This window comes from Antedon bifida, chromosome 1 (genome assembly GCF_963402885.1).
Source record: "Antedon bifida chromosome 1, ecAntBifi1.1, whole genome shotgun sequence".
NCBI lineage: Eukaryota > Metazoa > Echinodermata > Crinoidea > Comatulida > Antedonidae > Antedon > Antedon bifida.
In genome coordinates, this window is record NC_136226.1 from 10,576,332 (window position 1) to 10,598,350 (window position 22,019).

General features: G+C 33.3%; 1 protein-coding gene across 1 annotated transcript; it reads right to left on the bottom strand.

Moving 5' to 3' along the window:
* Positions 1-512: 512 nt before the first annotated feature.
* LOC144858872 (uncharacterized) lies at positions 513-20,574 on the bottom strand. The gene is made up of 19 exons (XM_078715045.1): positions 20,065-20,574; positions 11,384-11,414; positions 10,981-11,097; positions 7,353-7,482; positions 6,901-6,966; positions 6,658-6,723; positions 6,404-6,545; positions 6,117-6,156; positions 5,672-5,745; positions 5,335-5,408; positions 4,355-4,465; positions 4,077-4,123; positions 3,772-3,976; positions 3,262-3,323; positions 3,080-3,139; positions 2,749-2,860; positions 2,340-2,516; positions 1,874-1,933; positions 513-1,691 (listed from the first exon to the last, which is right to left on the bottom strand). Exons 1-19 carry the CDS (start codon positions 20,447-20,449, stop codon positions 1,437-1,439), a joined length of 2,214 nt encoding a protein of 737 aa, XP_078571171.1. The 5' UTR covers positions 20,450-20,574; the 3' UTR covers positions 513-1,436.
* Positions 20,575-22,019: the final 1,445 nt, after the last annotated feature.

A 22,019-nucleotide genomic window follows, 5' to 3' on the forward strand; every position in this document is an offset into this window, starting at 1 on the left:
TTTGATTTTGTAAATTATTGAATTACTATAAACAATTTAGTTAATTGTCATGGAAATGATGGAAATTATTAAAATGATTGTCCAAACTATATGCAATTAATTGATAATTTGTAATTGATAAATTTAAATTAAATGTCATTGAGAAATGTTTGAGCAATTACCAAATATCTTTCATCCTTACTTACTATCAATTGAATTTATTATATGTATTGCATGCTTCATTTAAAATGTTTGTATAATAATTGTGAATTAATTGAATTAACTATTTAATTGAATTATTTTTCAACTCTCATTTTCGTTGATTAGTTATAATTGATCAATCACATTTTTTTTTGTTATTGCCATCTTTTGTTTTCCTGGGTTTCTTTTAATTTTGGGATACACTGACTGTATTGTCCTGGTAAGACGCTGGGCCATTATGGCTAAGGATAGTGTCAAAATTTTACCATGATTTGACCCATGTATTATACAGTATCTTAATATTTAAAAAAAAACCAATGCAATACACCGTATCGTGTGAAAGTCTTTATTGCATAGCCAAATAATACACAGAAATAGCCTTAATAGTACAGTTAGAAACAATTAATTTAATAAACATATTCCTTATTTTACCTATTACATTGCTTTACTCAAAATAATGTTGAGCATTTTGTTTACGAAGCCTTGAAAGAGAGTGTATTAATTAAATTGTCACTAAAATTTCCAGTAAAAATGAAATAAAAAACTACATTCTTTCGGTATTACCGCCCAATTTTTCAATCAAACCTTGATTTCATAGAAATGTATTCACATTTTAAAAATAAATTATTAAAAATAAATATAATTGCACAATCACGTATTGCTTACTTAAATAATTCATAAACATAATCATTTATTACCCCAAAAATGTGCTACTTTGATTTTTATTATTATGTTTATTAATAATATTTAATAATAATAATAATAATAAATGTCAGTTACAGTGTAAATACAAGCTTAATAATTCATGCCATGTGAACACAGAGAATAGTTAACCCTGGTAACACAAAGGTGAGTTGACGTCTGCAGTACGGACGATATATCGTGTTGTACACCCAAAGCCCCTTTATCTTCTACTAACAATCAATCAATGGAACATTAGTGAATTATATTTGAAATATATAGTATTTGCATTTGATAGAAGAAAGATAAAAGGGAAAAATGGGAAATCCTATATACATATATACGGTACTATACTTTGTACATTCTTTTGTTGTAAATATTTGTTAAATTTTTACTTTTATCTTAATTACTCAAGAAGTGGTCCGAACGAACCCTCCTTTTCTTGAAATTCCCTATCATACTAGATGATAAATATGCTTAAATAAATAAGCTTTTGACCATTTTTTCCCCAAAAATCCTGGCTACAGACTTGACTGTTTCAAACTATAGCTTCCAAATAAATGATTACGGTACACCTACAAAATGGTACACACAGTTGACTTGGCATTACTACGCGCCTTTGCCGCAATATTTTTCTTTTTATTAAGTGTAGGTTTCCAGTTTTCGTCAGCATATTTCTTTGGTTTGAAGGGCGCTGGTTGATGAGGTCCCGACGGTCTTTTCTCAACACCAGTCAGCAACGTTTGTGCTTCGTGTGGCTGCATGAACCACACCAAGTTGCTATCTACTCCCCTTGATTCCATCGTAAGAGCGTCACTTTGTGAATTTTCCTTGAAATATAAAATAGATTAATGATTAAATTATAAGAATCCTTTATAATATTGTTATAATATAATTTGTATTAATCCGAAATCGATAAATTCAAAAGTCTGTATGTTTATTTATGTGCAGTCGTGAGTACCAAAACATAAAATCTGTTTGATTGAAGGAGTTAAGGCAAATGATAGCCTACCTGTGCCTTTGTGGCAGCTCTGCGGTACAGTTTTCTTGCATCTGATAGGTATTGCTGGAACTATATATTATACAAAATTGAAAATGTATTCATTGTTTTAGACTGAAGAAATTTCAAATGAGAACAAATCATATCTATAGGCCTAAACCCCTATCTACACTAGTTTGACAAAAAAGTGTGATGTGCCCAAATATGGTAATGATATGCTTAAATATGGTAGTGATATGACATCATCATGTATGGTCACATCACATAAAGGTTGATAGTGTAGACAGAGCGTAACCGTTATTTATTAGCAAACAATTAGTGAATTTAAATTAGGACAACTTTTTAGGACACCTTTAGGAACGTGTCCATTTGGCCGTAATATTATAACATAGTATCGAAAGGGTCCTCTTAATATAGTAGGTGTCCCAAAGAAGTGGTTCTATTGTATCTCTTATAAATAACTTTGAAAGTGACTTACTGTTTGGGAACGTACTTTGCCATACTCGTGTTTGATCGTATATGGACATTTCTGGTGCTGAAGTTTACCTTTGTGATAATTCACGTTGTGCAAACTATCAAGCACAACATCATGGGTTTCCGTTGTTTCACCTTGCAGACGATGAACCCACGAACCGGATTTTACGTCATAACTATACTGTGAATAAATAAAAGGATTTATTCCTTTATTGTAATGGTCACGGTATCAGATTTTGTGTTTTTATATCCGTCTTTGAGTGGGTCTTAAAACGACAGAATGGAAGCTCTGTATCAGTAATAATACAGTATGCGATTCGTATTAATATTCGTAAAAAAGAAACACATTTTGGCGCCTATGACGTGTCATATCAATAGTATAATGGATTATGGAATGAATAATGTATATTTACTTGAGGTAATAGTTTCCATCCGTTCTTAGCTACGTCTTCTATAGCATTAAGTATGTAATCCACCACTTCATACAATGCAAAGTATGGCAAGTTAAATCGGGTAAATCCGGGTCTATTTAGACAAAATACAACATAAGAAACACATTTCTAACATAGAATTTGAGTTCAAGCAAGTAGTATGAAAAAAAAACCAGTTATGACAAAAATTGATAAAAATATTTTTGTTTTGGGATTTCAGTGTGTATGACCTGAGTGGGCATTATATAACAATTATAAACATATTTGTATTTATTAGTATAAAGTGTTAATGTAGATAATGTTGTTGACTCACTTCATAATCTCCATCACTTCTCTTTTATGTCCACTTTTTCCATGAACTTCTTGACGGCTTCTGAAAGTATAGTATGTAGTATATACACATTTATATTTTGTTGCATTCGTCATTGAGACTACACACTTTATCTTGTTAAAAAATTATCATTATTATTATTTATATTATAAAAATATACTCACTTGTTATCTAGTAAAAAATATGTATATTTCTTTGCAAGGTCTTCGTCCAGTCCAAGAAGATCCTAAAAAAATAAAATTGTTTAAAATCTAGTGATAAAAACATCACTTTTGTAAACTCTAGGCTACTACTGATCGTGCGGATGTGAAATATATCGTCGTACGATTATGGCGGAATGGGAGATGGAAAGTATACGAATTAAATCAAAATCGGATTTAGAAGATACAAGAAACGTTATTTGTCTTCGTAGAAAACAAAGAAATGTCGGTTGTCAGCAAATCCGATTAAGAAATACATGCGGACTAAAAAAAAAGTATAAAACTAAATTAAAAAGGAGATAGACAAACAAAAGAAAACCACCGGCATTCCACGTGCGGAAATGTAATTTAAAAAATCGCGCCTTTTTCATGATTCCGGTGCACAAAGGCTTATACCGTGTGTGTTATATAGTATATGGTGATATAAGGGGTATCTATTTAGCAACAGAAGCCTTTTAAGTTGTATACATTTACCTGTGCATATGGCCCTGCGCATGCACAGCCACTCCTGACCTGCACTCCATAGAGGTCATTCAATAAAACCGCTACGTAGTTATGGTGAAGTAGTTTGTTGTTTTCTGGATGGCGGATCAAAAATGAAAATATTGGCAGACGATCAGCAGTTGTGCTTCCTAGTATCTCAATCTCTTTTGTGTTCCGGAATTTGTCAAATACAAGTCTGAAAGAACATAATATCCAATTACCAATAACACTTTTCAAAACAGCGTCCATTAAAAATGTTCCATTCAAAAGTAAGTAAAAATAAATGTGAAACTTACTCTGTAAATTCTTTCTCTCGTCTTTCTATGACGTCCGTCCCAATTTTCTAGAAATAAACAAAGTCATAAATAAATAAGATGAATAAAAGAAATTAGGTGAAAACGATCCGGGTGGCAAATGTACGGTGGAAAACAACCTATATATAATTTCTTACCGTGTGACATTTTGCGTTTATCATTATTAAAATGAATAAGAATTAATGTTGCTTTTAATAGGCTAGTGGTGGACAATCGGAGTGTTTACGTGGTGGTGATAAGCTTAAACGAAAACAACTTACGTCTTTCAGCTGAAATACCAAACCCGCGCGAACAGACTCGACAATCGCCGGTGTGCCGCCTTCTTCTCGCTCTTCAGGATTTTTCAAGTAGGCGTGCGTATCCCGTGTTACCTGTTTGTAGAAATATGTCTTTAAATGCCATTCTCATTATATTATTTATTTATTTATTTATTTATTAAAACATATTTAGGCAGGATAACATAATTCAGAAAAGAAAAGATCACAAAATTTCTGTTTTTCAATAGGCCTATGGTCCTGCAATGAAACAACTAAAAAAAAACACAAGAAATTCACAAAAATCCAAAACAAAAAAAATATAACAATCAGTGAATATAGAACGTTAATAATAATACGTGTGAAAATACAATTATTTTTTTAAGAAATGCTTTTTATAATTAATTTTAAAACTATTTACAGACAAACTATCTTGAATTTTTACAGGGATCTTATTCCAAGCTTTTACTCCTGCAATCTTTAGCGATCCGTTCATTAATAAGCAATTTGGCATAGGTGGTATAACATTCAGAGATAATGTTATATGCCTAATTATAACTGAAATAAATAAATGTTATAGGCCTAATTATAACTGAAATAAATGTGTACGATATTTCCATTTGATTTTCAGGTCTGTATCTTTGAGTGATATGTTTGCTATATATGTTGATATAAAGTTTGCGGTACACCACGTATATTAATTCTGAAAAGAACTGTTGACTTTCTCGACGTTTCGATCAATATGCTTTGATCGTCCTCAGGAGTGAGAATGACATTCAAACAAATATGAATGTCATTCTCACTCCTGAGGACGATCAAAGCATATTGATCGAAGCGTCGAGAAAGTCAACAGTTCTTTCAGAACTAATATACGTGGTGTACCCCAACATTTATATCAACATGATATGTTTGTTGTTTTGGAAATTTTCTGTTTACACAGTTTCCAAAACAACAATAATACCAACTATAATGCCTTTTATACTTACGTATAGTACTGTACCCCCTCCGGCGACTGTCGGAACTGCGTTGTTAAACAACCGTCTTTTTGCTATGAGTACACCTTAAATTGAATCAAAGATTATTCTTAATGTAGGCCTAATAATGTTTTGAATATTGTTAGGCTTTGTCTACACTATCAAACTTTATGTGACAACAAAATGTGATGTGGTCATATATGGGCATGATGAGGTCATATCACTACCATATTTGAGCACATCACACTTTTTTGTTACAAAGTTTGAAGTGTAGACAAAGCTTTATACTACTAGACGACTACTTTTATCTAATAAAGTACCGTCAGTAATTAAACAAATAACTGCTTACCTGGTGTCCCTGGTCCTCCAACAAATTTATGCGGAGATAGAAATATTGCATCTTTTGATAAATCTGCGTCCTTGCTGCAAACCAAACACAAATATATACATTTAACACTATTATACAAATCTATTTAACATCGATATTTATTGGCCAAATTGTGAGATCTACTTTAAAAAACCAATACAAGATTTACTGGGTTAGTTTGACACCAGAAGCTTGACGCGTGATTGGTTTAAATCACTCGCGTTAAATGTACTGCCAAAACACAGTGGAAAATACCCAAGTAAAGTAGATGCTTTTACGTGATATGTAACTTACAAATAAAGTTCTGTTTCAAAAGTACGATTTATGCGACCAGACTCACGATAAGACCTAGTTAACTTAAAAGACATATTTAGGCTTATAACATTAAGTTACGAGAAAAAAAATACTACTAATAAAATTAACTTACTTTTCCGGTATCGGATTCATGTCAATGTCCAAATATGGCGCTGAAAGAAAAACACATTTTAAAACATAATTATAAATATTATTTTTAAGCAAGCTAAAAAACTATTTGCTTAAGTTTATTCATTATGAACTTAATTAATTCGGTCGTTGAACGCGCTCATCAAACTAGTTTGATAATGTAGACAGAGCTTAACACATGCATTACGGGTAAAATTGTATTTTTAAAAAAAGTGTTAGTGGGAAAAACCAAATCAATTCGGAAAATGGGGAAAATGATTTTTTTCTTACCAGCTGTGGCGTAATCCCAGAACGAGAGGGCACCGAATTCATGAAGTAGTGACGTTATAGCCAACGTGTCTGTCATTATACCCGTAACGTTTGACGCAGCAGAAAAACAACCAATCAGCAAGTTTGATGGATTTGAATTTTCCTGTTAAAAACAAATTTATGTTAGTTTTTTCTTCTTTAAAAAACAACTAAAACAATACAATATCAAGATTTTGACTACAGACTACTCGGCAAAATGTCCCATTATTATATACCTTGAGTAAGTTCCTAAGCTGTCTTGTGTCAATGGTTCCATGGATTGAATCTCGTATTCTCAACACCTGAACATTTAAAATAAAAATTATTTAAATCACCAATACGTCTATTTTTACACTAATTGCATTATTAGTCGAGGCTGGTTTAGAGGGGTGTACTCGGCCCTCAAATTAACCCCTTTTCTTCCAGCTTTCTTACTCAGTACCGTATATTTTACACAATGCTAAAATTCATTAAATTACCGTTGCACCGGCTTCTTTCCATGGTAGAATGTTCGAATGATGCTCATATGGGCCGACGAATACTATCTGAATAAAACATGAAAAATATATAAAATAAAATGTTAATTTCGTTGTGGATTTCAATGTGGTAAGCGTTGATCTACATACGCGAACGTATCATTCAGATGGCCAGAATAGGGCGTGCTTTTGGATATATCATGCAGCATGAGACGATGAGGATACGCAGTTTGAATGTAGACCCATGTAAAATACGTTCACCATTGGGTTCGACCAATTTTCATTTTATACTCATGCAACTTAGGCCTTATTAAACCCGCATAGGCATGGGTCCGTTCAGTTTATTATTTGGATTACAATTATTTATCCGAGTAAGTTGATTCCTACCCACCAATTGTACCCGGGTCTAAGCCGGGTCCATGGATAGAAGATAGTCGGGACATTTAGTGGCTTACCGTTTTCTTGGCTGGTCTTTCTTTAATTTCAAGCACTCCAACTAACTTGTTTATTGCACCCGTTGTCCCACTACCACTAAATATCAACACATCTTCGTCATTTGCATTTACGCTTCGTTTGATAATTTCTCTGTAAATATAAATTCAATTTAGATTATATTTACCAATTTTTTTTTGTGCGCTGTGGTTCACTATATTAGTCCAAGAGCATTAGGGTTTGACCCGGAAATTTCTGGTAACAAGCTAATTTTTTCAGGAAAGGTCGAGAACATCATACTAAAAGTCCTGGAAAATCCTCCTTGTGCTCTCCGAGAAATCCAAGATGGCGTCCAAAATGGCTGCCATTTTAAATTGGTCTATAACTTTGTAACCGCTTGTCGTAGAGTATCGATTTTGGTGTCAAATAGTTCACAATATATACATTCCTATTTGCTCTAACAGAAAATGTTGTCAAAAAATGGCCACTACTACAGTTTTTGGCAGTTTGACCTTTGACCTGGTCTTATCATATCTCGGTAATGGCTTGTCATAGAGAATTAAGATTAGGCCCAAATTGTTCAGAACATGCATATTTTTATTTGGTGTAATGAAATATTTTATCCCAAAATGACCGGAAGTGAGGTTATTGACCTCTTATTGACCTATTCATATCTCTTTACCCTATCTCAAGAAATATTTGTCGTAGAGCATTACTTTTGGTGTCATATTGTTTGGAACATATCCATTTCTCTTTAGTCTAATACAACAGTTTGCCCTCAAATGCTCGGAAGTAAGTTAATTTTTTGAAAACTTAAAAAATCAAAGAGCTACATAGGCAGGATATGAATACTGTACTGTAGAAAAAATCTAAATCAAAGTTTTAACTCTGCCTTAAACATGTTTTGGGCATAGCACATCATCAGGTAAAGTTACAAAAAGAAAATATCAAGTCAATAACTTACAAAGAATAACTGTCATTGGCTAATCAAAGTTGGTTAAGTAAACAAAAAAATGGGTTATTCCGCAACATTTTATTGGGTAGTTGAAGAGTGTTTTGTTATTTTCAACAATAACCTTGAGGGTAAATGTTACTGTAATAAGGGTATGAACTATACAAGAAAAAACCAAAATAATCATTTATTTAACTTCGATAGAACAAAGAATATCATGGGACACGTTAATTGAAATTCTCATACTAGTTATGGTTGAAAAGTTATTGCTACAAAATGTCACCTATATGTAGATGTCATGAATACATTTTAAATGCGTTATTAGTCTGTAACTCGCATTACAGTACATACGCGAATTAGTGGTTTTGTTGAAATCACGTCGTTATTTTTATTTTTCATTATAGAATTATGATAATTATTTTTGTTCAGAAAAGTAGAAATTTTATGTAATTTAGGAAATGTAGAGACTTTATGATACTGTGAGTGTGAGAATGAAATGTTCAGGTCATATACATTTCGCATGGAAATGCTCAATTGGCAGGGAACACTATGTACATGGCATATATTATACTCTGGATTGTCAAAGGACCATTTTATTTGTAAAAATAATGAATTTTGAAACATGAAACCAGGTCATTCTTTGTTTTAAAAGAGAATGCACTATTGAATGTTCTCTAACGTCATAACTTTTGGGCAAACATGCAACAACACCCATACAGATGAACATGATGATAATGATGTGAAAGAAGCAACAAACACCAAGATGTTGAAGATGCAACATCAGATGATGAATGACTGTGATTTGAAGACCCTTATTTTGCATATTTTCAATATTTAATAAATTATATATATAGGGCATATGGCGATACTTTTTTCATCTTTAAACAGTTAAATATGTAACTGGGGGCTAGCTCAAATGGTAGAGCTCTCACTTAGCATGCGAGAGGTACCAGGAACATTGCCCGGGTATTCCAATCTATTTTTCATAGATTTCAGCAAGGACCAAATAAAATCTGAATCTGGAAAAGAAAGTCTATGCATGCCGAGTAAAGAGCGTTTGACGTGAAATACCTAGGGTATATTCTCTTTTTATCATAACTAAGCCATACAACGAACATTTAAAGCAAGGAATGTTTCAAAATGCATTATTTTTACAAAGTCAACCAGGCCATATACATTGCTGCAGTCGCGTGCGTAATTTGAGTTATTGTTTACTGACCGACCGACCGACCGACCAACTGACCGAAATTGCTGAAAATGTTTAAAAATGTTCCTCCAAGTATTAAATAATATCCAGTGTCAAAATAACGAAAAAATATGAATGTGAGTTAGTGTTTACCGACTGACCAACCGACCGAAATTGCTGAAAAGGTTAAAAAATGTTGAAAAACATTTATATTTGCCTACAAGTATTAATATCCAGTGTCAAAATAACGAAAAAATATGAATATGAGTTAGTGTTTACCGACTGACCAACCGACCGAAATTGCTGAAAAAGTTAAAAAATGTTGAAAAATGTTTAAAAACATTTATATTTGCCTACAAGTATTAATATCCAGTGTCAAAATAACGAAAAAATATGAATATGAGTTAGTGTTTACCGACCGACATAGTGAGCAATAGAGTCGCGTTTGCACGCAACTCAAAATTGCATATAAATGGTCGGATATGTGCTGTGTACATAGGTATTTGCCAATTGTCTTTTGTTTACTTAACCAACTTTGATTAGCCACTGACAGTTATTCTTTGTAATTTATTGACTTTATATTTTCTTTTTGTAACAATTCACTTTACCTGATGATGTGCTATGCCCAAAACATGTTTTAAGGCAGAGTTAAAACTTTTTTCTACAGTATTCATATCCTCTGCCTGTAGCTCTTTGATTTTTTAAGTTTTCAATAAATTAACTTACTTCCGAGCATTTGAGGGCAAACTGTTGTATTAGACTAAATAGAAATGTATATGTTCCAAACAATATGACACCAAAAGTAATGCTCTACGACAAATATTTCTTGAGATACGGTAAAGAGATATGAATAGGTCAATAAGAGGTCAATAACCTCACCTCCGGTCATTTTGGGATAAAATATTTCATTACACCAAATAAAAATATGCATGTTCTGAACAATTTGGGCCTAATCTTAATTCTCTATGATAAGCCATTACCGAGATATGATAAGACCAGGTCAAAGGTCAAACTGCAAGAAACTGTAGTAGCGGCCATTTTTTGACAAAATTTTCTGTTAGAGCAAATAGGAATGTATATATTGTGAACTATTTGACACCAAAATCGATACTCTACGACAAGCGGTTACAAAGTTATAGACCAATTTAAAATGGCAGCCATTTTGGACGCCATCTTGGATTTCTCGGAGAGCACAAGGAGGATTTTCCAGGACTTTTAGTATGATGTTCCAATCATAGTTCTCGACCTTTCCTGAAAAAATTAGCTTGTTACCAGAAATTTCCGGGTCTGCCTATACTTATGAACTAATGCTCTTGGACTATATGGTAAATATATGGATGAGGTGTAGAGTATATTGCACCCGATTCTCGTATGATAGTGTCTAGAGATAGTTGGCTACGGAGAACCCGCAGTGTCTTGTCTCCTGACTATGTAATTTAATGGGATTACAATACCTTACGATTCCTCTAGCCCAATGATGACTGAATGATCTTTGGTGGAATTGTGAACCTACCTTGCTTCCTCTCGAAAGCGCGTCGTTTGTCTTGCCATAAAATTGGTTGTCGTATGTGTGTTGGCGTACAGTGGATAAACGTGTTCGTTGATGTAATTTTCAATAAACAGTAATGGTCTGTGGAAATAATAATGAAAGAATAACTACATAGTGCTTTTAAAATTGACTACAGTAGAACTGTTATAAAACTGTCCCACAACCATAAACGATCTTTAGATAAACTGACTATTTATTTATGTTATTTTATATTTACTTTTTCATGAAAATGCGGTTTCACACGGTACACCGTACATTACTCATCAACCAATTTAACATCAGTTGCTCAAAAGTCAGTTTCAAAACATCGTAAAGCACAATAAATTGTTAAACACGATAACATTTTATTAAATTGTATAAATCTTACCTGCCTGAAGCTGTGTAGTCACAATATGTTGCTGGAAAAAACAATTGGACACATTTTTATAAACAAACATACAATGCAATAATATATCGATGCAATCATGAAATTATAATGTAGGCCTATACACCGTATTTATTCGAGGGAGGCTTTTATTTATTGTGTTATGTAATATTATTGTTACATGTAAAATCAAAAAAATTCCCCCAAAATATGACAAAAATTAATACAACATAATTAATTTTAAGAAGTGATAAAATACAGTTAAAAGTGTATCAAAATGCTTGGTAAATTGTAAATCATGGAAGTCAATGAATTCTACTACAATATAAAAATGTGATGGCGAGGCGTCCGTTTATTCGAGAAGATGTATATACGGCGCCCCGGGGCGTTTAGTTCTATTGGGGATGGGGGAGTTTATTCAAAGGGAGTGGAAGTTTATTCGAATAAATACCGTATAAGCGTTATATCATATATTTTAATGGGCATTCAGACGTTTTTAAAGGATAATGCCCATATGTGATTATTCGCGCAACATTATCACGTATAATCGGTTCAATTTCAACTAAGTAAATTTTCTTAGATAATATAATCCCATCGTTATTAATATTAGCATCAATATGTGACAGTTGTTTTGATTTTGAGTTCTATACGAATACGGTATATACAAATAAATCAAATCCAGTTATCTGTCAACGATGTGTGGGGTGGGGATCCACAGTCATTGTCTGCAAGAACTGTTAAAGGTCCAAGAACATTAATCAATGTATACAATCCGGGTTACATGGAAGATTAACCCTTCGGATAAACGATGTTGGCATCTATTACACAAGGAAGGACAGTATCATGCACTTTGCACTGACGTGATGGTATGTACAGTTAAAATAGATACAGTTAGTTCAATAAACTACCCGGGGGAGTGTGGGTGATGTAGGCCTAACATTTAGCATGTAACATCCACGTTGAACTGAACCGATATTGTTATTGAAACAGTGTGTTGTTCATATCTTTAATGGATTAAACCCGTTAGTTCTCTTACACATAAACACCATGAAAGCCCGATTAATTGCCGATAAGATGTTTTAATTCCCAACAAAACTGAGTTATGTTATTCCATATATTATGGTAGATCTTCTTTTATATTTATTTATTGCAAAAATCGTTTCCTTATTCGTATATATTTTTATTCACATAAACGTAACGTAAAATGTAATGTATGTGATGTAGCCTAAACAAAATAAATAAAATACTTGTCATAAATTTAATTAACCGCAGTGCCATTAGTTACCCTTAAAAGAAACTACAATATTCAATGTAGGCCTACATTTTGGACATTATTAATGTTTTTAGTTTTTCACATAACAGTAAATTATGGCAATGTCAACATTCGTTTATATGATTCTATTTTTAAAACGTAAATTGTTATTAGAGCATTCTGGCGTAATAAACTCTCTCTCTCTCATTGTAGATATAAGTACCTGTTGATTGGTTAGATCCAGAACAGCACATGCTTTTGATTTACCTATCCCCTCTACAAGCCTGACACACAACCTTTGATTCAAATTAAATTTATAAATGTATATTACTATCCTAAATAAATCGGTTTACAGTTACACGTCCTCACGGATCGAGAAGCAGTGTCTCCACAGACCGAAGTAAGGCTAGAAGATAAATATTATCAATTTTGAGATGAATTGCCAGTTGTCTGACAATGTTTTGTATCTGAACATTCCACATAAAACGCCTAAAAATGTTGTAAAATATGTTGTAACTTTTAATTTAAATCTCTTGTGGTTTTTTTTAGTAATCTAGTTCTTGAAATAAATCAATGCTATTTTATATGTTGAACCCGGGTGTTTCAACTTAATTTAACGTGTTCCTGGACGATATTCATTAAAAAAAAATATTCAAGAATGTGTATGTGTGTGAATGTGGGTCTTCCTGCCAAGTTTAAAGGGGGGTTCCGGGTTTAAAATGAATAGTAAAAAATGTAAAATATATTTGTTTGTCTCTTGAACGGTAAAAGTTTCAATTTATATAAGCGCCCAGTGAAGCAGAACGAAGGCTGTGAAATGAGGCCAGATTACAAGTGCAGCTACGGCAAAATCACACTGTGGTTACAGAATAGGAAATTCGTGAAATGGTCAATCTTCCGACGACTCGTTATCATTAACCATATCAATTACTTTTGTAAAATTATACTTATCTGATGTAATTTTAGTCGGTCTTCCCATTTATAAAGTCAATTTTTTATGAAAATCCATCAAAACAGTGAAAAATTAGATATGTTTGCACTTTACGTTTGCCGATTTTCGCACTGACTTAGGGAAAGCCTTCAAAATCAATGAAGCGTAACGTATACATTCCTGAGCGAGGAGAGCGAGACGACGATACACGTGCTCTCTCCCCCCATGCCTGGCATCGTCACGTGATAAGCAGATACAATATACAATACCAAACTGGTCGGGTCGAGTATACCCCGTCTATAATCACAACATGAACGATGTACACAGTATTTGATTGAAGGTCGACCCGACCTACCGGAATGGTATATATAATATAGCTCGAATGAGAGAGTTGGAATATTTGTAAACATAAGTACAGTATTGCTAATTTTAAAAAGTGTAGCCTATAGTAAAAAGCCTGGTAGTATCAATTCGCATAGGGTCTACTACACTAGCTAGCTCAATTTTCAACTGGGCCGGATCGGCTAGGTCTCCTTCCTACTACCTGGTCTACTTGCTTGATGCAGTATCCGCTTTTTTGGAGAGTAAACTAGGCCTATTTTAGGCCTACTTATTAGACGATCGGGACACCATACGTGCGGAAGGCGATCGGACCTCGTTTTGCCTCAATATTTACAGCCGATTTTGTAGAACGTTTTAGGTTTAGATTGTTTAGGAGTTTGGTTGATAGGATGGGTTTGGAATCCACTGAGTTTTGATATTTATGGGCCAATCGTTTACTTTAGTAGTAGGCTAGCTAGGCCCATGATGGCCCCAATGTTTTAACGTAGCCATCGTGGCATGGAATCCCTAGTCAGAAATGGCTCTCACCCATGAATAAAATGATTTAGGCTAGGCCTAGCCTAGTACGTGAAGCCGATATACGATCTGTACTATTCGAGGTATAAAAATAGTATATAATTTATGACTCCGTAATCTGTACTAGTAAATTTTGTATTTCATTAAATGTCAAATAAATATATGCTACTACTGTTATTATTACACTTTAGGCCTAGCTTAGAAAATCTACAAAAATGTATTTCACAATGATCGGGTGGTCGTCGTTTGACAGGGGAGAGAGCTAGAGATGCAAGTTGACAAACACAACGTACAAGCTTGACGTCGCGAGTTTGGAATCCACTGATGACGTGATTTTGTGAATATCTCATGAATATTAATGAGCTTCCCTAAGCTGCTGAAAAACAGACTTTCCATGAATTTACCCTAAAATGTATATGAAATTTAATTTTTTTAAATTCTCGTTATTACTTCTTCATTCTGACATGTCTATATTGTTATAATATTTTTTATTTAATAAATAAACGATATTTAAAAGCAATTTTAAACCCAGAATCCCCCTTTAAGTTCGACGTTGGATTTGGAGTTGATTTAGAGGAAACGAGAACTTGATTGTTGTTTTCGCGTCTCCTTGATTTTAATTTTAAATGCGACTATACAGCACGTCAGTGTTAGAAATTGGAACATATTTTGGTTATTTTGCTGTGTTTGGACTCGCTAGAAAAACAATATGCACCCTTGGTCATTCCGGTAGAGATGCCACGCATGCAGTAATTGGAAATAAGAATTTTTTTAGAACTCGGTACTATAAAATTCGGCCTATCATGATTATTGTACTACTGTACTTATGAGGGCCAACAAATTAAAATAGTATGGGCTTCGGCTTTTTTTTTTTATTATACATATGAAACGCCATATGTGCCAACAAAATGCGCCGTCAGTATTAATCAAATCAGCCCTCGCCTTGCCTATTAGATCTCTTGTGTTGTTCACGTAAACTTTACACGATTCGTTATGCAATTAAGCTTTCTTTTAACATACAAAACGACTTAACATAGTCGCCAATAGGATAGAAGCATTATTGTGATAGACGCTGCGTTTCTGGTCAAAATGATCCTGGCGAACGGCATAAGTTAGACCAACAGAACGCATCGCGTTTCAATGTGGCTAACCATTAGTTACAAGCTATTCTCAATCGTTATATTCAACGTATTAATGTAGCTTAAATGCCTATTAACTGGACACTATTGGTGGTGATTATGAAATTAAGTGTCATCTTTGCGTGAGGAACAAAATAGTCTTAAGGGACCAAACCCAAGCCCCGTGTCATCATATCAACTTTTTCAAAGGTTATTTTCATTAATTCTATTAGGCTTTTCTCTCAAACATTGTGTTATTCGTATAGCTATGATGAACTATTCTAGTGATTTCTGTAAGTAGTGTTTGATAGGGCCGAAAGTTCACTCAATGACTCACTTATTAAAGTTTGGAGAACCGTTTGAAGTGGTCTGATCTATTTCTAGAAACGGCAGAACTTTATTTGATATTTGACTTTTCTCTGAAGTAGATATAGTACTATAGTAGTAATAATAATATAGTAGATACTATACAGTGTCGATAAGTGTTGATAACCGTTTCAAGTGGTCTAACAGAGAGTTGTAAAATAAGGTCTAATTAAATAACATTTATCTCTAGAAATTCAACTCAACTTTTTTTGTTATCACAAAGTGAATGACCTTTTAAATGTCTCTCTTATTATATTTCTATTTTCAGTTTAAAATGTAGATGAATTGTGTAAAAAGTTACTACTAAATAAAAAAAACATTTGTCATTGACATCTTTTATTTTATCACAGTATTCCTTTGTAATGTTATTTTGTTTATAGAAAATAGAAAATGTTCTCTAAATTGCACTATAATGCACCAATGAACTTGTCTAGCAACAAAAATAGGTCAATTTGTCATGAAGGGGGGAAATGGGTCACATTAGGTTATTTGATATCAAGAAGCAGTTTCACGAGCTTCATGGACTCATTTCTACATTTTTGTTGGAGAGTAAAAAGAGTTATCGTGTTGTATCGTAAATATTATGTAATACTGTAGGCCTATATGTATTTTTTTTAAACTCTCCATTTGAAAGTACTTCGGGTGCAAGAATGTTCTTTTCTTTTCTCATACGCATCCAACAGCGAGTAATTCAGCAATTACATGATGGATACACTATTTTTAATTTATAAACTAAGTCTCATTTGAAGCGTATATGGACTGGAGTTGGAAGAGTCGTGAGTTCATCCCCGACACTAGGTCAGGATTGGACACCTGGCACTAGATCAGGATTGAACCCAGGACCTTGGAATATTGGAAGGCAAGCACGTTAGCCACCAAGACCGCTTCACTACAATGTTAACTCTTTTAAATATTATTATTATTAATAATATCATGTCCCGACAGTCATACAGGGGATGTATCATAAACTATTTATTTTAATTATTAAATATACTCCTCATCGAAAGACAAAATGAAAAATTCAGATTCAGACAAAACCTTATTAAAACAATCGATGAACGTGGTGCAGAAAATGTGCGTGTATATATAGAGACATTGGGTTGAATTCAACTTCACTTGGCCCACTATATTTACAATACCTTTATTTTATAATATTATAACAATAATCCATTTAATCTATGTCACGTTGACATTATTGTGATTGGTCAGAACACCTGTACAACATTATTCTAATTAGCGTGAAACTCGATTCACTTGCTTGTATGGAACGCCGTTTACGCAACATTTCGATGATATGAATTTTATGACGCGATATGTGAATGAAATGCATGAATTGCGTAAATTCAAATGATGACCAAACGTTTAGATATTGAAAACAAACCAGCCACGACTGATTTAAAAAAAAATTAAATTATTAACTTAATCAAGATTGTATCATACGGTCCGGATTCAAAAATCATATTTTTCAACTCATAAAAAAATGTGCGTTACCATATAGGCCTACTCTCTGAACACTTGATTGATGAAAATATCAAACATAATTTATGTGTATAGTTTTCTAGGCTTATTATTATTATTCTATATGCAGCTTTAAATACCATTCCGTTGATAAATACCAGGCCTGTCAATTTATTTGAAAGAAAAATAGCTGCCTTCGTCAGAATACTGTAATCCCGTGAAATCACCCGCGAACGCCAACGTTGTTCGCGTAACGAAGTGACTCGACCCGTATAAACCCTGCTCGCCTTCTCATCTATTACTGGAATTCGAAACATTTCATTACATCACTATCAAAAGTCTAGCTCTAATGTTTGAATCACTCTAGTCATCTGGTGGTCTAGGAAAACACCATATAATAAACAAATTAAGTATAGCATAAGTGACCACCCTAAATCGGAGCACCATGGTGTCCCTATAAAAACATCGAACATATATCAACACCCTTCACAGACTGTCATACCAGATTGCCGTCGAACATTTTGATCGTTTACCCATAGACGAATGATTGACGGACTTTATTAACTGCATTGACAATTGGCGGGAAATTGACAGTTAGAGTTTACATTGCATAATTAAGATTGGCGGTTCGTTTGGAACCGCACAAATCGACACTGGTTTAAACAATGAAATAGATGGTAGAATTGTTAGATTTACGGTATTTTACACCGATATAAGACTAAAAATTTCATACAAAATTAACATTACATTGTAGGCCTATATAATTGTTACAGGGACATCAAACTATCGAACGCAGTTGTCTTATAGGCCTATCACAAATACTGTAATAAACACATAGTTTCCATTGGGGTCCAAAGTGTGAACATTAAAAAAGCAACAACAACCGAGGAAAAAACAACACAAAAACACCTTCGAATATAGTTTCTAAATATGTGTTACCTAACGTTTGCGATCACAAACACAATTTAAAAAGTATTAAATCATTAACAATTGAGATTTAATTTACATGTAGATAGATATTATATGATTATTTATATTCATGGTTAATGATATGTTATTTGTTATATTATGTTACTTAAAAAACGTGGTGGGTCTCAGCCTCGGGCTGTCAGTGAGGCCGCAGACATCACCAGGCGGGAGGTGCTTATAACCCGATTTGCACGGCTGTGGTTAAACAACCGTGGATCTATAAAATGTATTTCAATAAACAATTAAGAAAAGTATGTATAACTGGATCTTTTATATATTGCATTCACAAGAAATTGAATTAAACATTGCTATTTAATTGAAGATTGGCAATACCATGAAGTGTAGGCCTAATCATTTGCGTTTTTCTCATCGGGTAGGTCTATCATATTCCTCCTCCCCTTCACCACCTAGAAAAGTCATGTGTATGCCTAACATTTATTAAGTACCGTACGGTAACTGAGTATACCAGCCTGACTTGGCCTATTATAATGATGTGTAGGCCTATTTGAGCAGGAAACATTTTCATGATGTGATTGTGATGTGAGTGACAGCATGAGTGCCACCAGACAATTCTATTAATATAAATCATGTTTCTATTTTGACATCTACGTTGGCCTATCTCTCGCGAAAACAAACTTTCCTATTTGTCGGTTACCGTAAATTATTGTTACTATCATTACTGTACAGGCACATAACAGATAAAGGTGTGAGAATAAGAAAAGGCCGCCCAACCGAACTCGGAACCTCCTGAATTTAACTTGTAATTATTAATAGGCGTGCACAGTCTTTGACGTTTAAGCGGAGAAATATGACAACTTAGGCTCCAACACATATATCGTGGCGTCTTAGTGATCTTATACAATCCGTCAACTTTGATTAAATTAACATTAGTAGGCCTATGTGTTGACAGAAATAGAAAATAGTAAACAAAACAATAATTGTTTACAAGTTGAAAATATTTTTTTTAAACGCGTATACGTTAAGCATTGTGGAATGTTGGGCATTTTTGCTATGGTAACGAGTGAAAGTATAAGTTCACGTGAGATAAAATCCTAAAATAGAATAAAGTTAAGCTTTTAATACTGTAAGAATGATTTACTTAATTAAGATTTTATTTGCATAAATCGTTTACTTCTTTCATAAAGTGCTACTTAGTGATTCTAAAAATAAAATTCCCACAATAATTTACACGGTGTGTTCATTTTTACAATGAGCCTATACTATAGTCAAATTCCAGCCGCAGTGATTAATTAATTAAGGGTGTAAAATAACGTTCTAATTCAATCAGCTATCTTAAGCCTCATTTCTTTGTAGGCCTCATTTCAACTGTATCGAGTTGGTGCCACTTAACAAGTTTTTGTTATTGGTATATCAACCTAAACGAACTAATAATAAAACGTGTTTGATGAAACAAAAAACAAAAACAATGCCAATTAGAAACATTGTGTTCGTCTTTAGTATGAAAAGGCGTTCAGTGATATCAATTCCAACGAATTTAAGTTACTTAAAGAAAGGAGGAAATCTAAAATACAAGATTAGACTATTTATGTATTAATTAGGGCCGCGACATTATTCAACTCTCGTAAGTAAGTTCTCCGTTTACATTTGTTTATTTGAACATCAATTCTAACCTAGAGTTGTTTAAAAAAAATTCTAACATCTACTGTAAAATTGCACTAAATAACTCCACTTCCTAAACATGATACTGTATACATTTTGCAATTACGTTTACCTGTTCTTTCTCCAAATGGTCCTCGGAAACAAACTCCATTACCAATCGTGTTGTTTTCAATATATCTTAAGAGTTGTTCTGAAGACGATGATGTCACTTTATCTTTTTCAGTAGTTTTGCCGAAGTCTTTTACGATATCGTCCATTAACTCTTCATCATTGTTGGAGGTATAGCTTCCGTCGTTGCTGCTGCATACAGAGCTTCGATCACAGCCACTGATTCCTGAAGATGTACTTGATCGTCTTCTGCTTCCTGGCATAGAGAAGTTACCACCATCCTCTAAAATGCCATCGCCAGTGTCACGTAGTTTTTCCATAGCTCTTTCCTGAGAAATATTTCGTCTGCTCCGTAGCTCTGTAACTGTTGGTATGATGTGCTCTTCCATGTTAACGCTCGTCGTATTAAAAAAACTCTGCTTGATTAACACCGCGGATGCTCGTTTTTATATCCATTTTTCTATTATCATTGTAAATATTACATAATGATTAACTCGACGTTATCAATATTGTCCACTTGTGAGACATAATGTGCGATTACTCACCGGTTTACGCCGGACTTTTTAAACTCCTCTGTGTCGCCACTGTTCCACGTTAATGAATATTCATGAGCTATTCACCAATCAGATTGTGTTAGTTGTCTAAAGTTCTATCATAATGGCATACGACTTCTGTTATTTTTTTTTTAAATAATTTGTTGAGTAGCCCTCTGTATATACAATGTAGGCCCAGTTTGCAATCAATTATGTATTTGTGTTGTACAATATTATTCACCGATTTAGGCTAATTTGGAAAAAATAAACAGATTTTGAAACTAACTCCACTGCGTTTCTACTTTCGTTAATGAATATTCATGAACCAAATAAGCGTTGTTTTTGTTATCTAAGTTCCGATGTTTGTCATAATAAATATTTACCGTGGACACGGTGACGTCGAGTTGAAAAAAAAATCCCCATGTCTATATAAATCCGATATTTGAATTTGATGCCTTTGTTATAACTTATCATGACGTGGAGTATTGTTTCTATTTTTTGATGAATACAATTGTGACATTTTATTTTATTTTTATTTTAACAATATTTAATGAGGGTGATCCATCCGGCATAAGCTGATCATTAGGGACCCTCAAACAATACAAACAGTAAATACAAAATAAACTATAAAAATACAAAATTAACAAAGATATAAAAAATAAATATATATATATAAATATACAGTAGGCCTACTATGTAAGAAGGATAATTGATGTGCAATGTGTTAATAAATTGCACTATTATCTCAACTTATGTATGCCTACCCAAATTATCCTTATCGAAAATAATCGTGACCTCGATGATACGTGCAATTAGTATTCCTATACTATTTAGAAAAAAAAACATCCGGATCAAACCACTATACCAATAGACTCAATTCGAAGGATATAATACTAACAATATAAATACTAACGCCATTTTGCACCCTGTTTATAGAGAAAGTTTTTATTTTAAATCTTATAAATAGAGATCTTAAGTTAGGTTTGAGTCAAATATTTTGATGATTACTGTGCTAAAATGTATTTAACTTTCTGACAGTTCTAGGACCTACATATGTCAATATAGCTCAGTGGGAGAGAAACATGCATTCTTTTTATTAGCAAATCAAAACCACTTTGATAGGTTTTCTACGCTAGGCAAAACGGGATAGAGATCCTTAATAAACCACAGTATGTTGTGGTATAAACTGGTCGCGTTTATTTGGACATTAAACTAGTTTTTGACGTATAAATATTGTATGGCATTTTTTTCATAGCACAATGAATTACAATTATATACAAACACGATTTGTTATACCATTGCAATTACTTGTTACTTGTTTGCATAGCTATCCCCATTATTGGGGACATTTCGCCGTCATTGACATTATGTTGACATAGCACAACAATGAGAGACATTAATTTTGATGAGAAGGTCATGGAACACT

Bases quoted from the DNA above. Each gene is read 5' to 3' on its own strand.
- LOC144858872 (XM_078715045.1), bottom strand. From the start codon at position 20,449: ATGGAAGAGCACATCATACCAACAGTTACAGAGCTACGGAGCAGACGA. The intron at 2,861-3,079 runs GTGAGTCAACAA...TTGTCTAAATAG, and splicing joins GAAGTGATGGAGATTATGAA to ACCCGGATTTACCCGATTTA. The intron at 2,517-2,748 runs GTAAATATACAT...ATTTATTCACAG, and splicing joins GATGGAAACTATTACCTCAA to TATAGTTATGACGTAAAATC.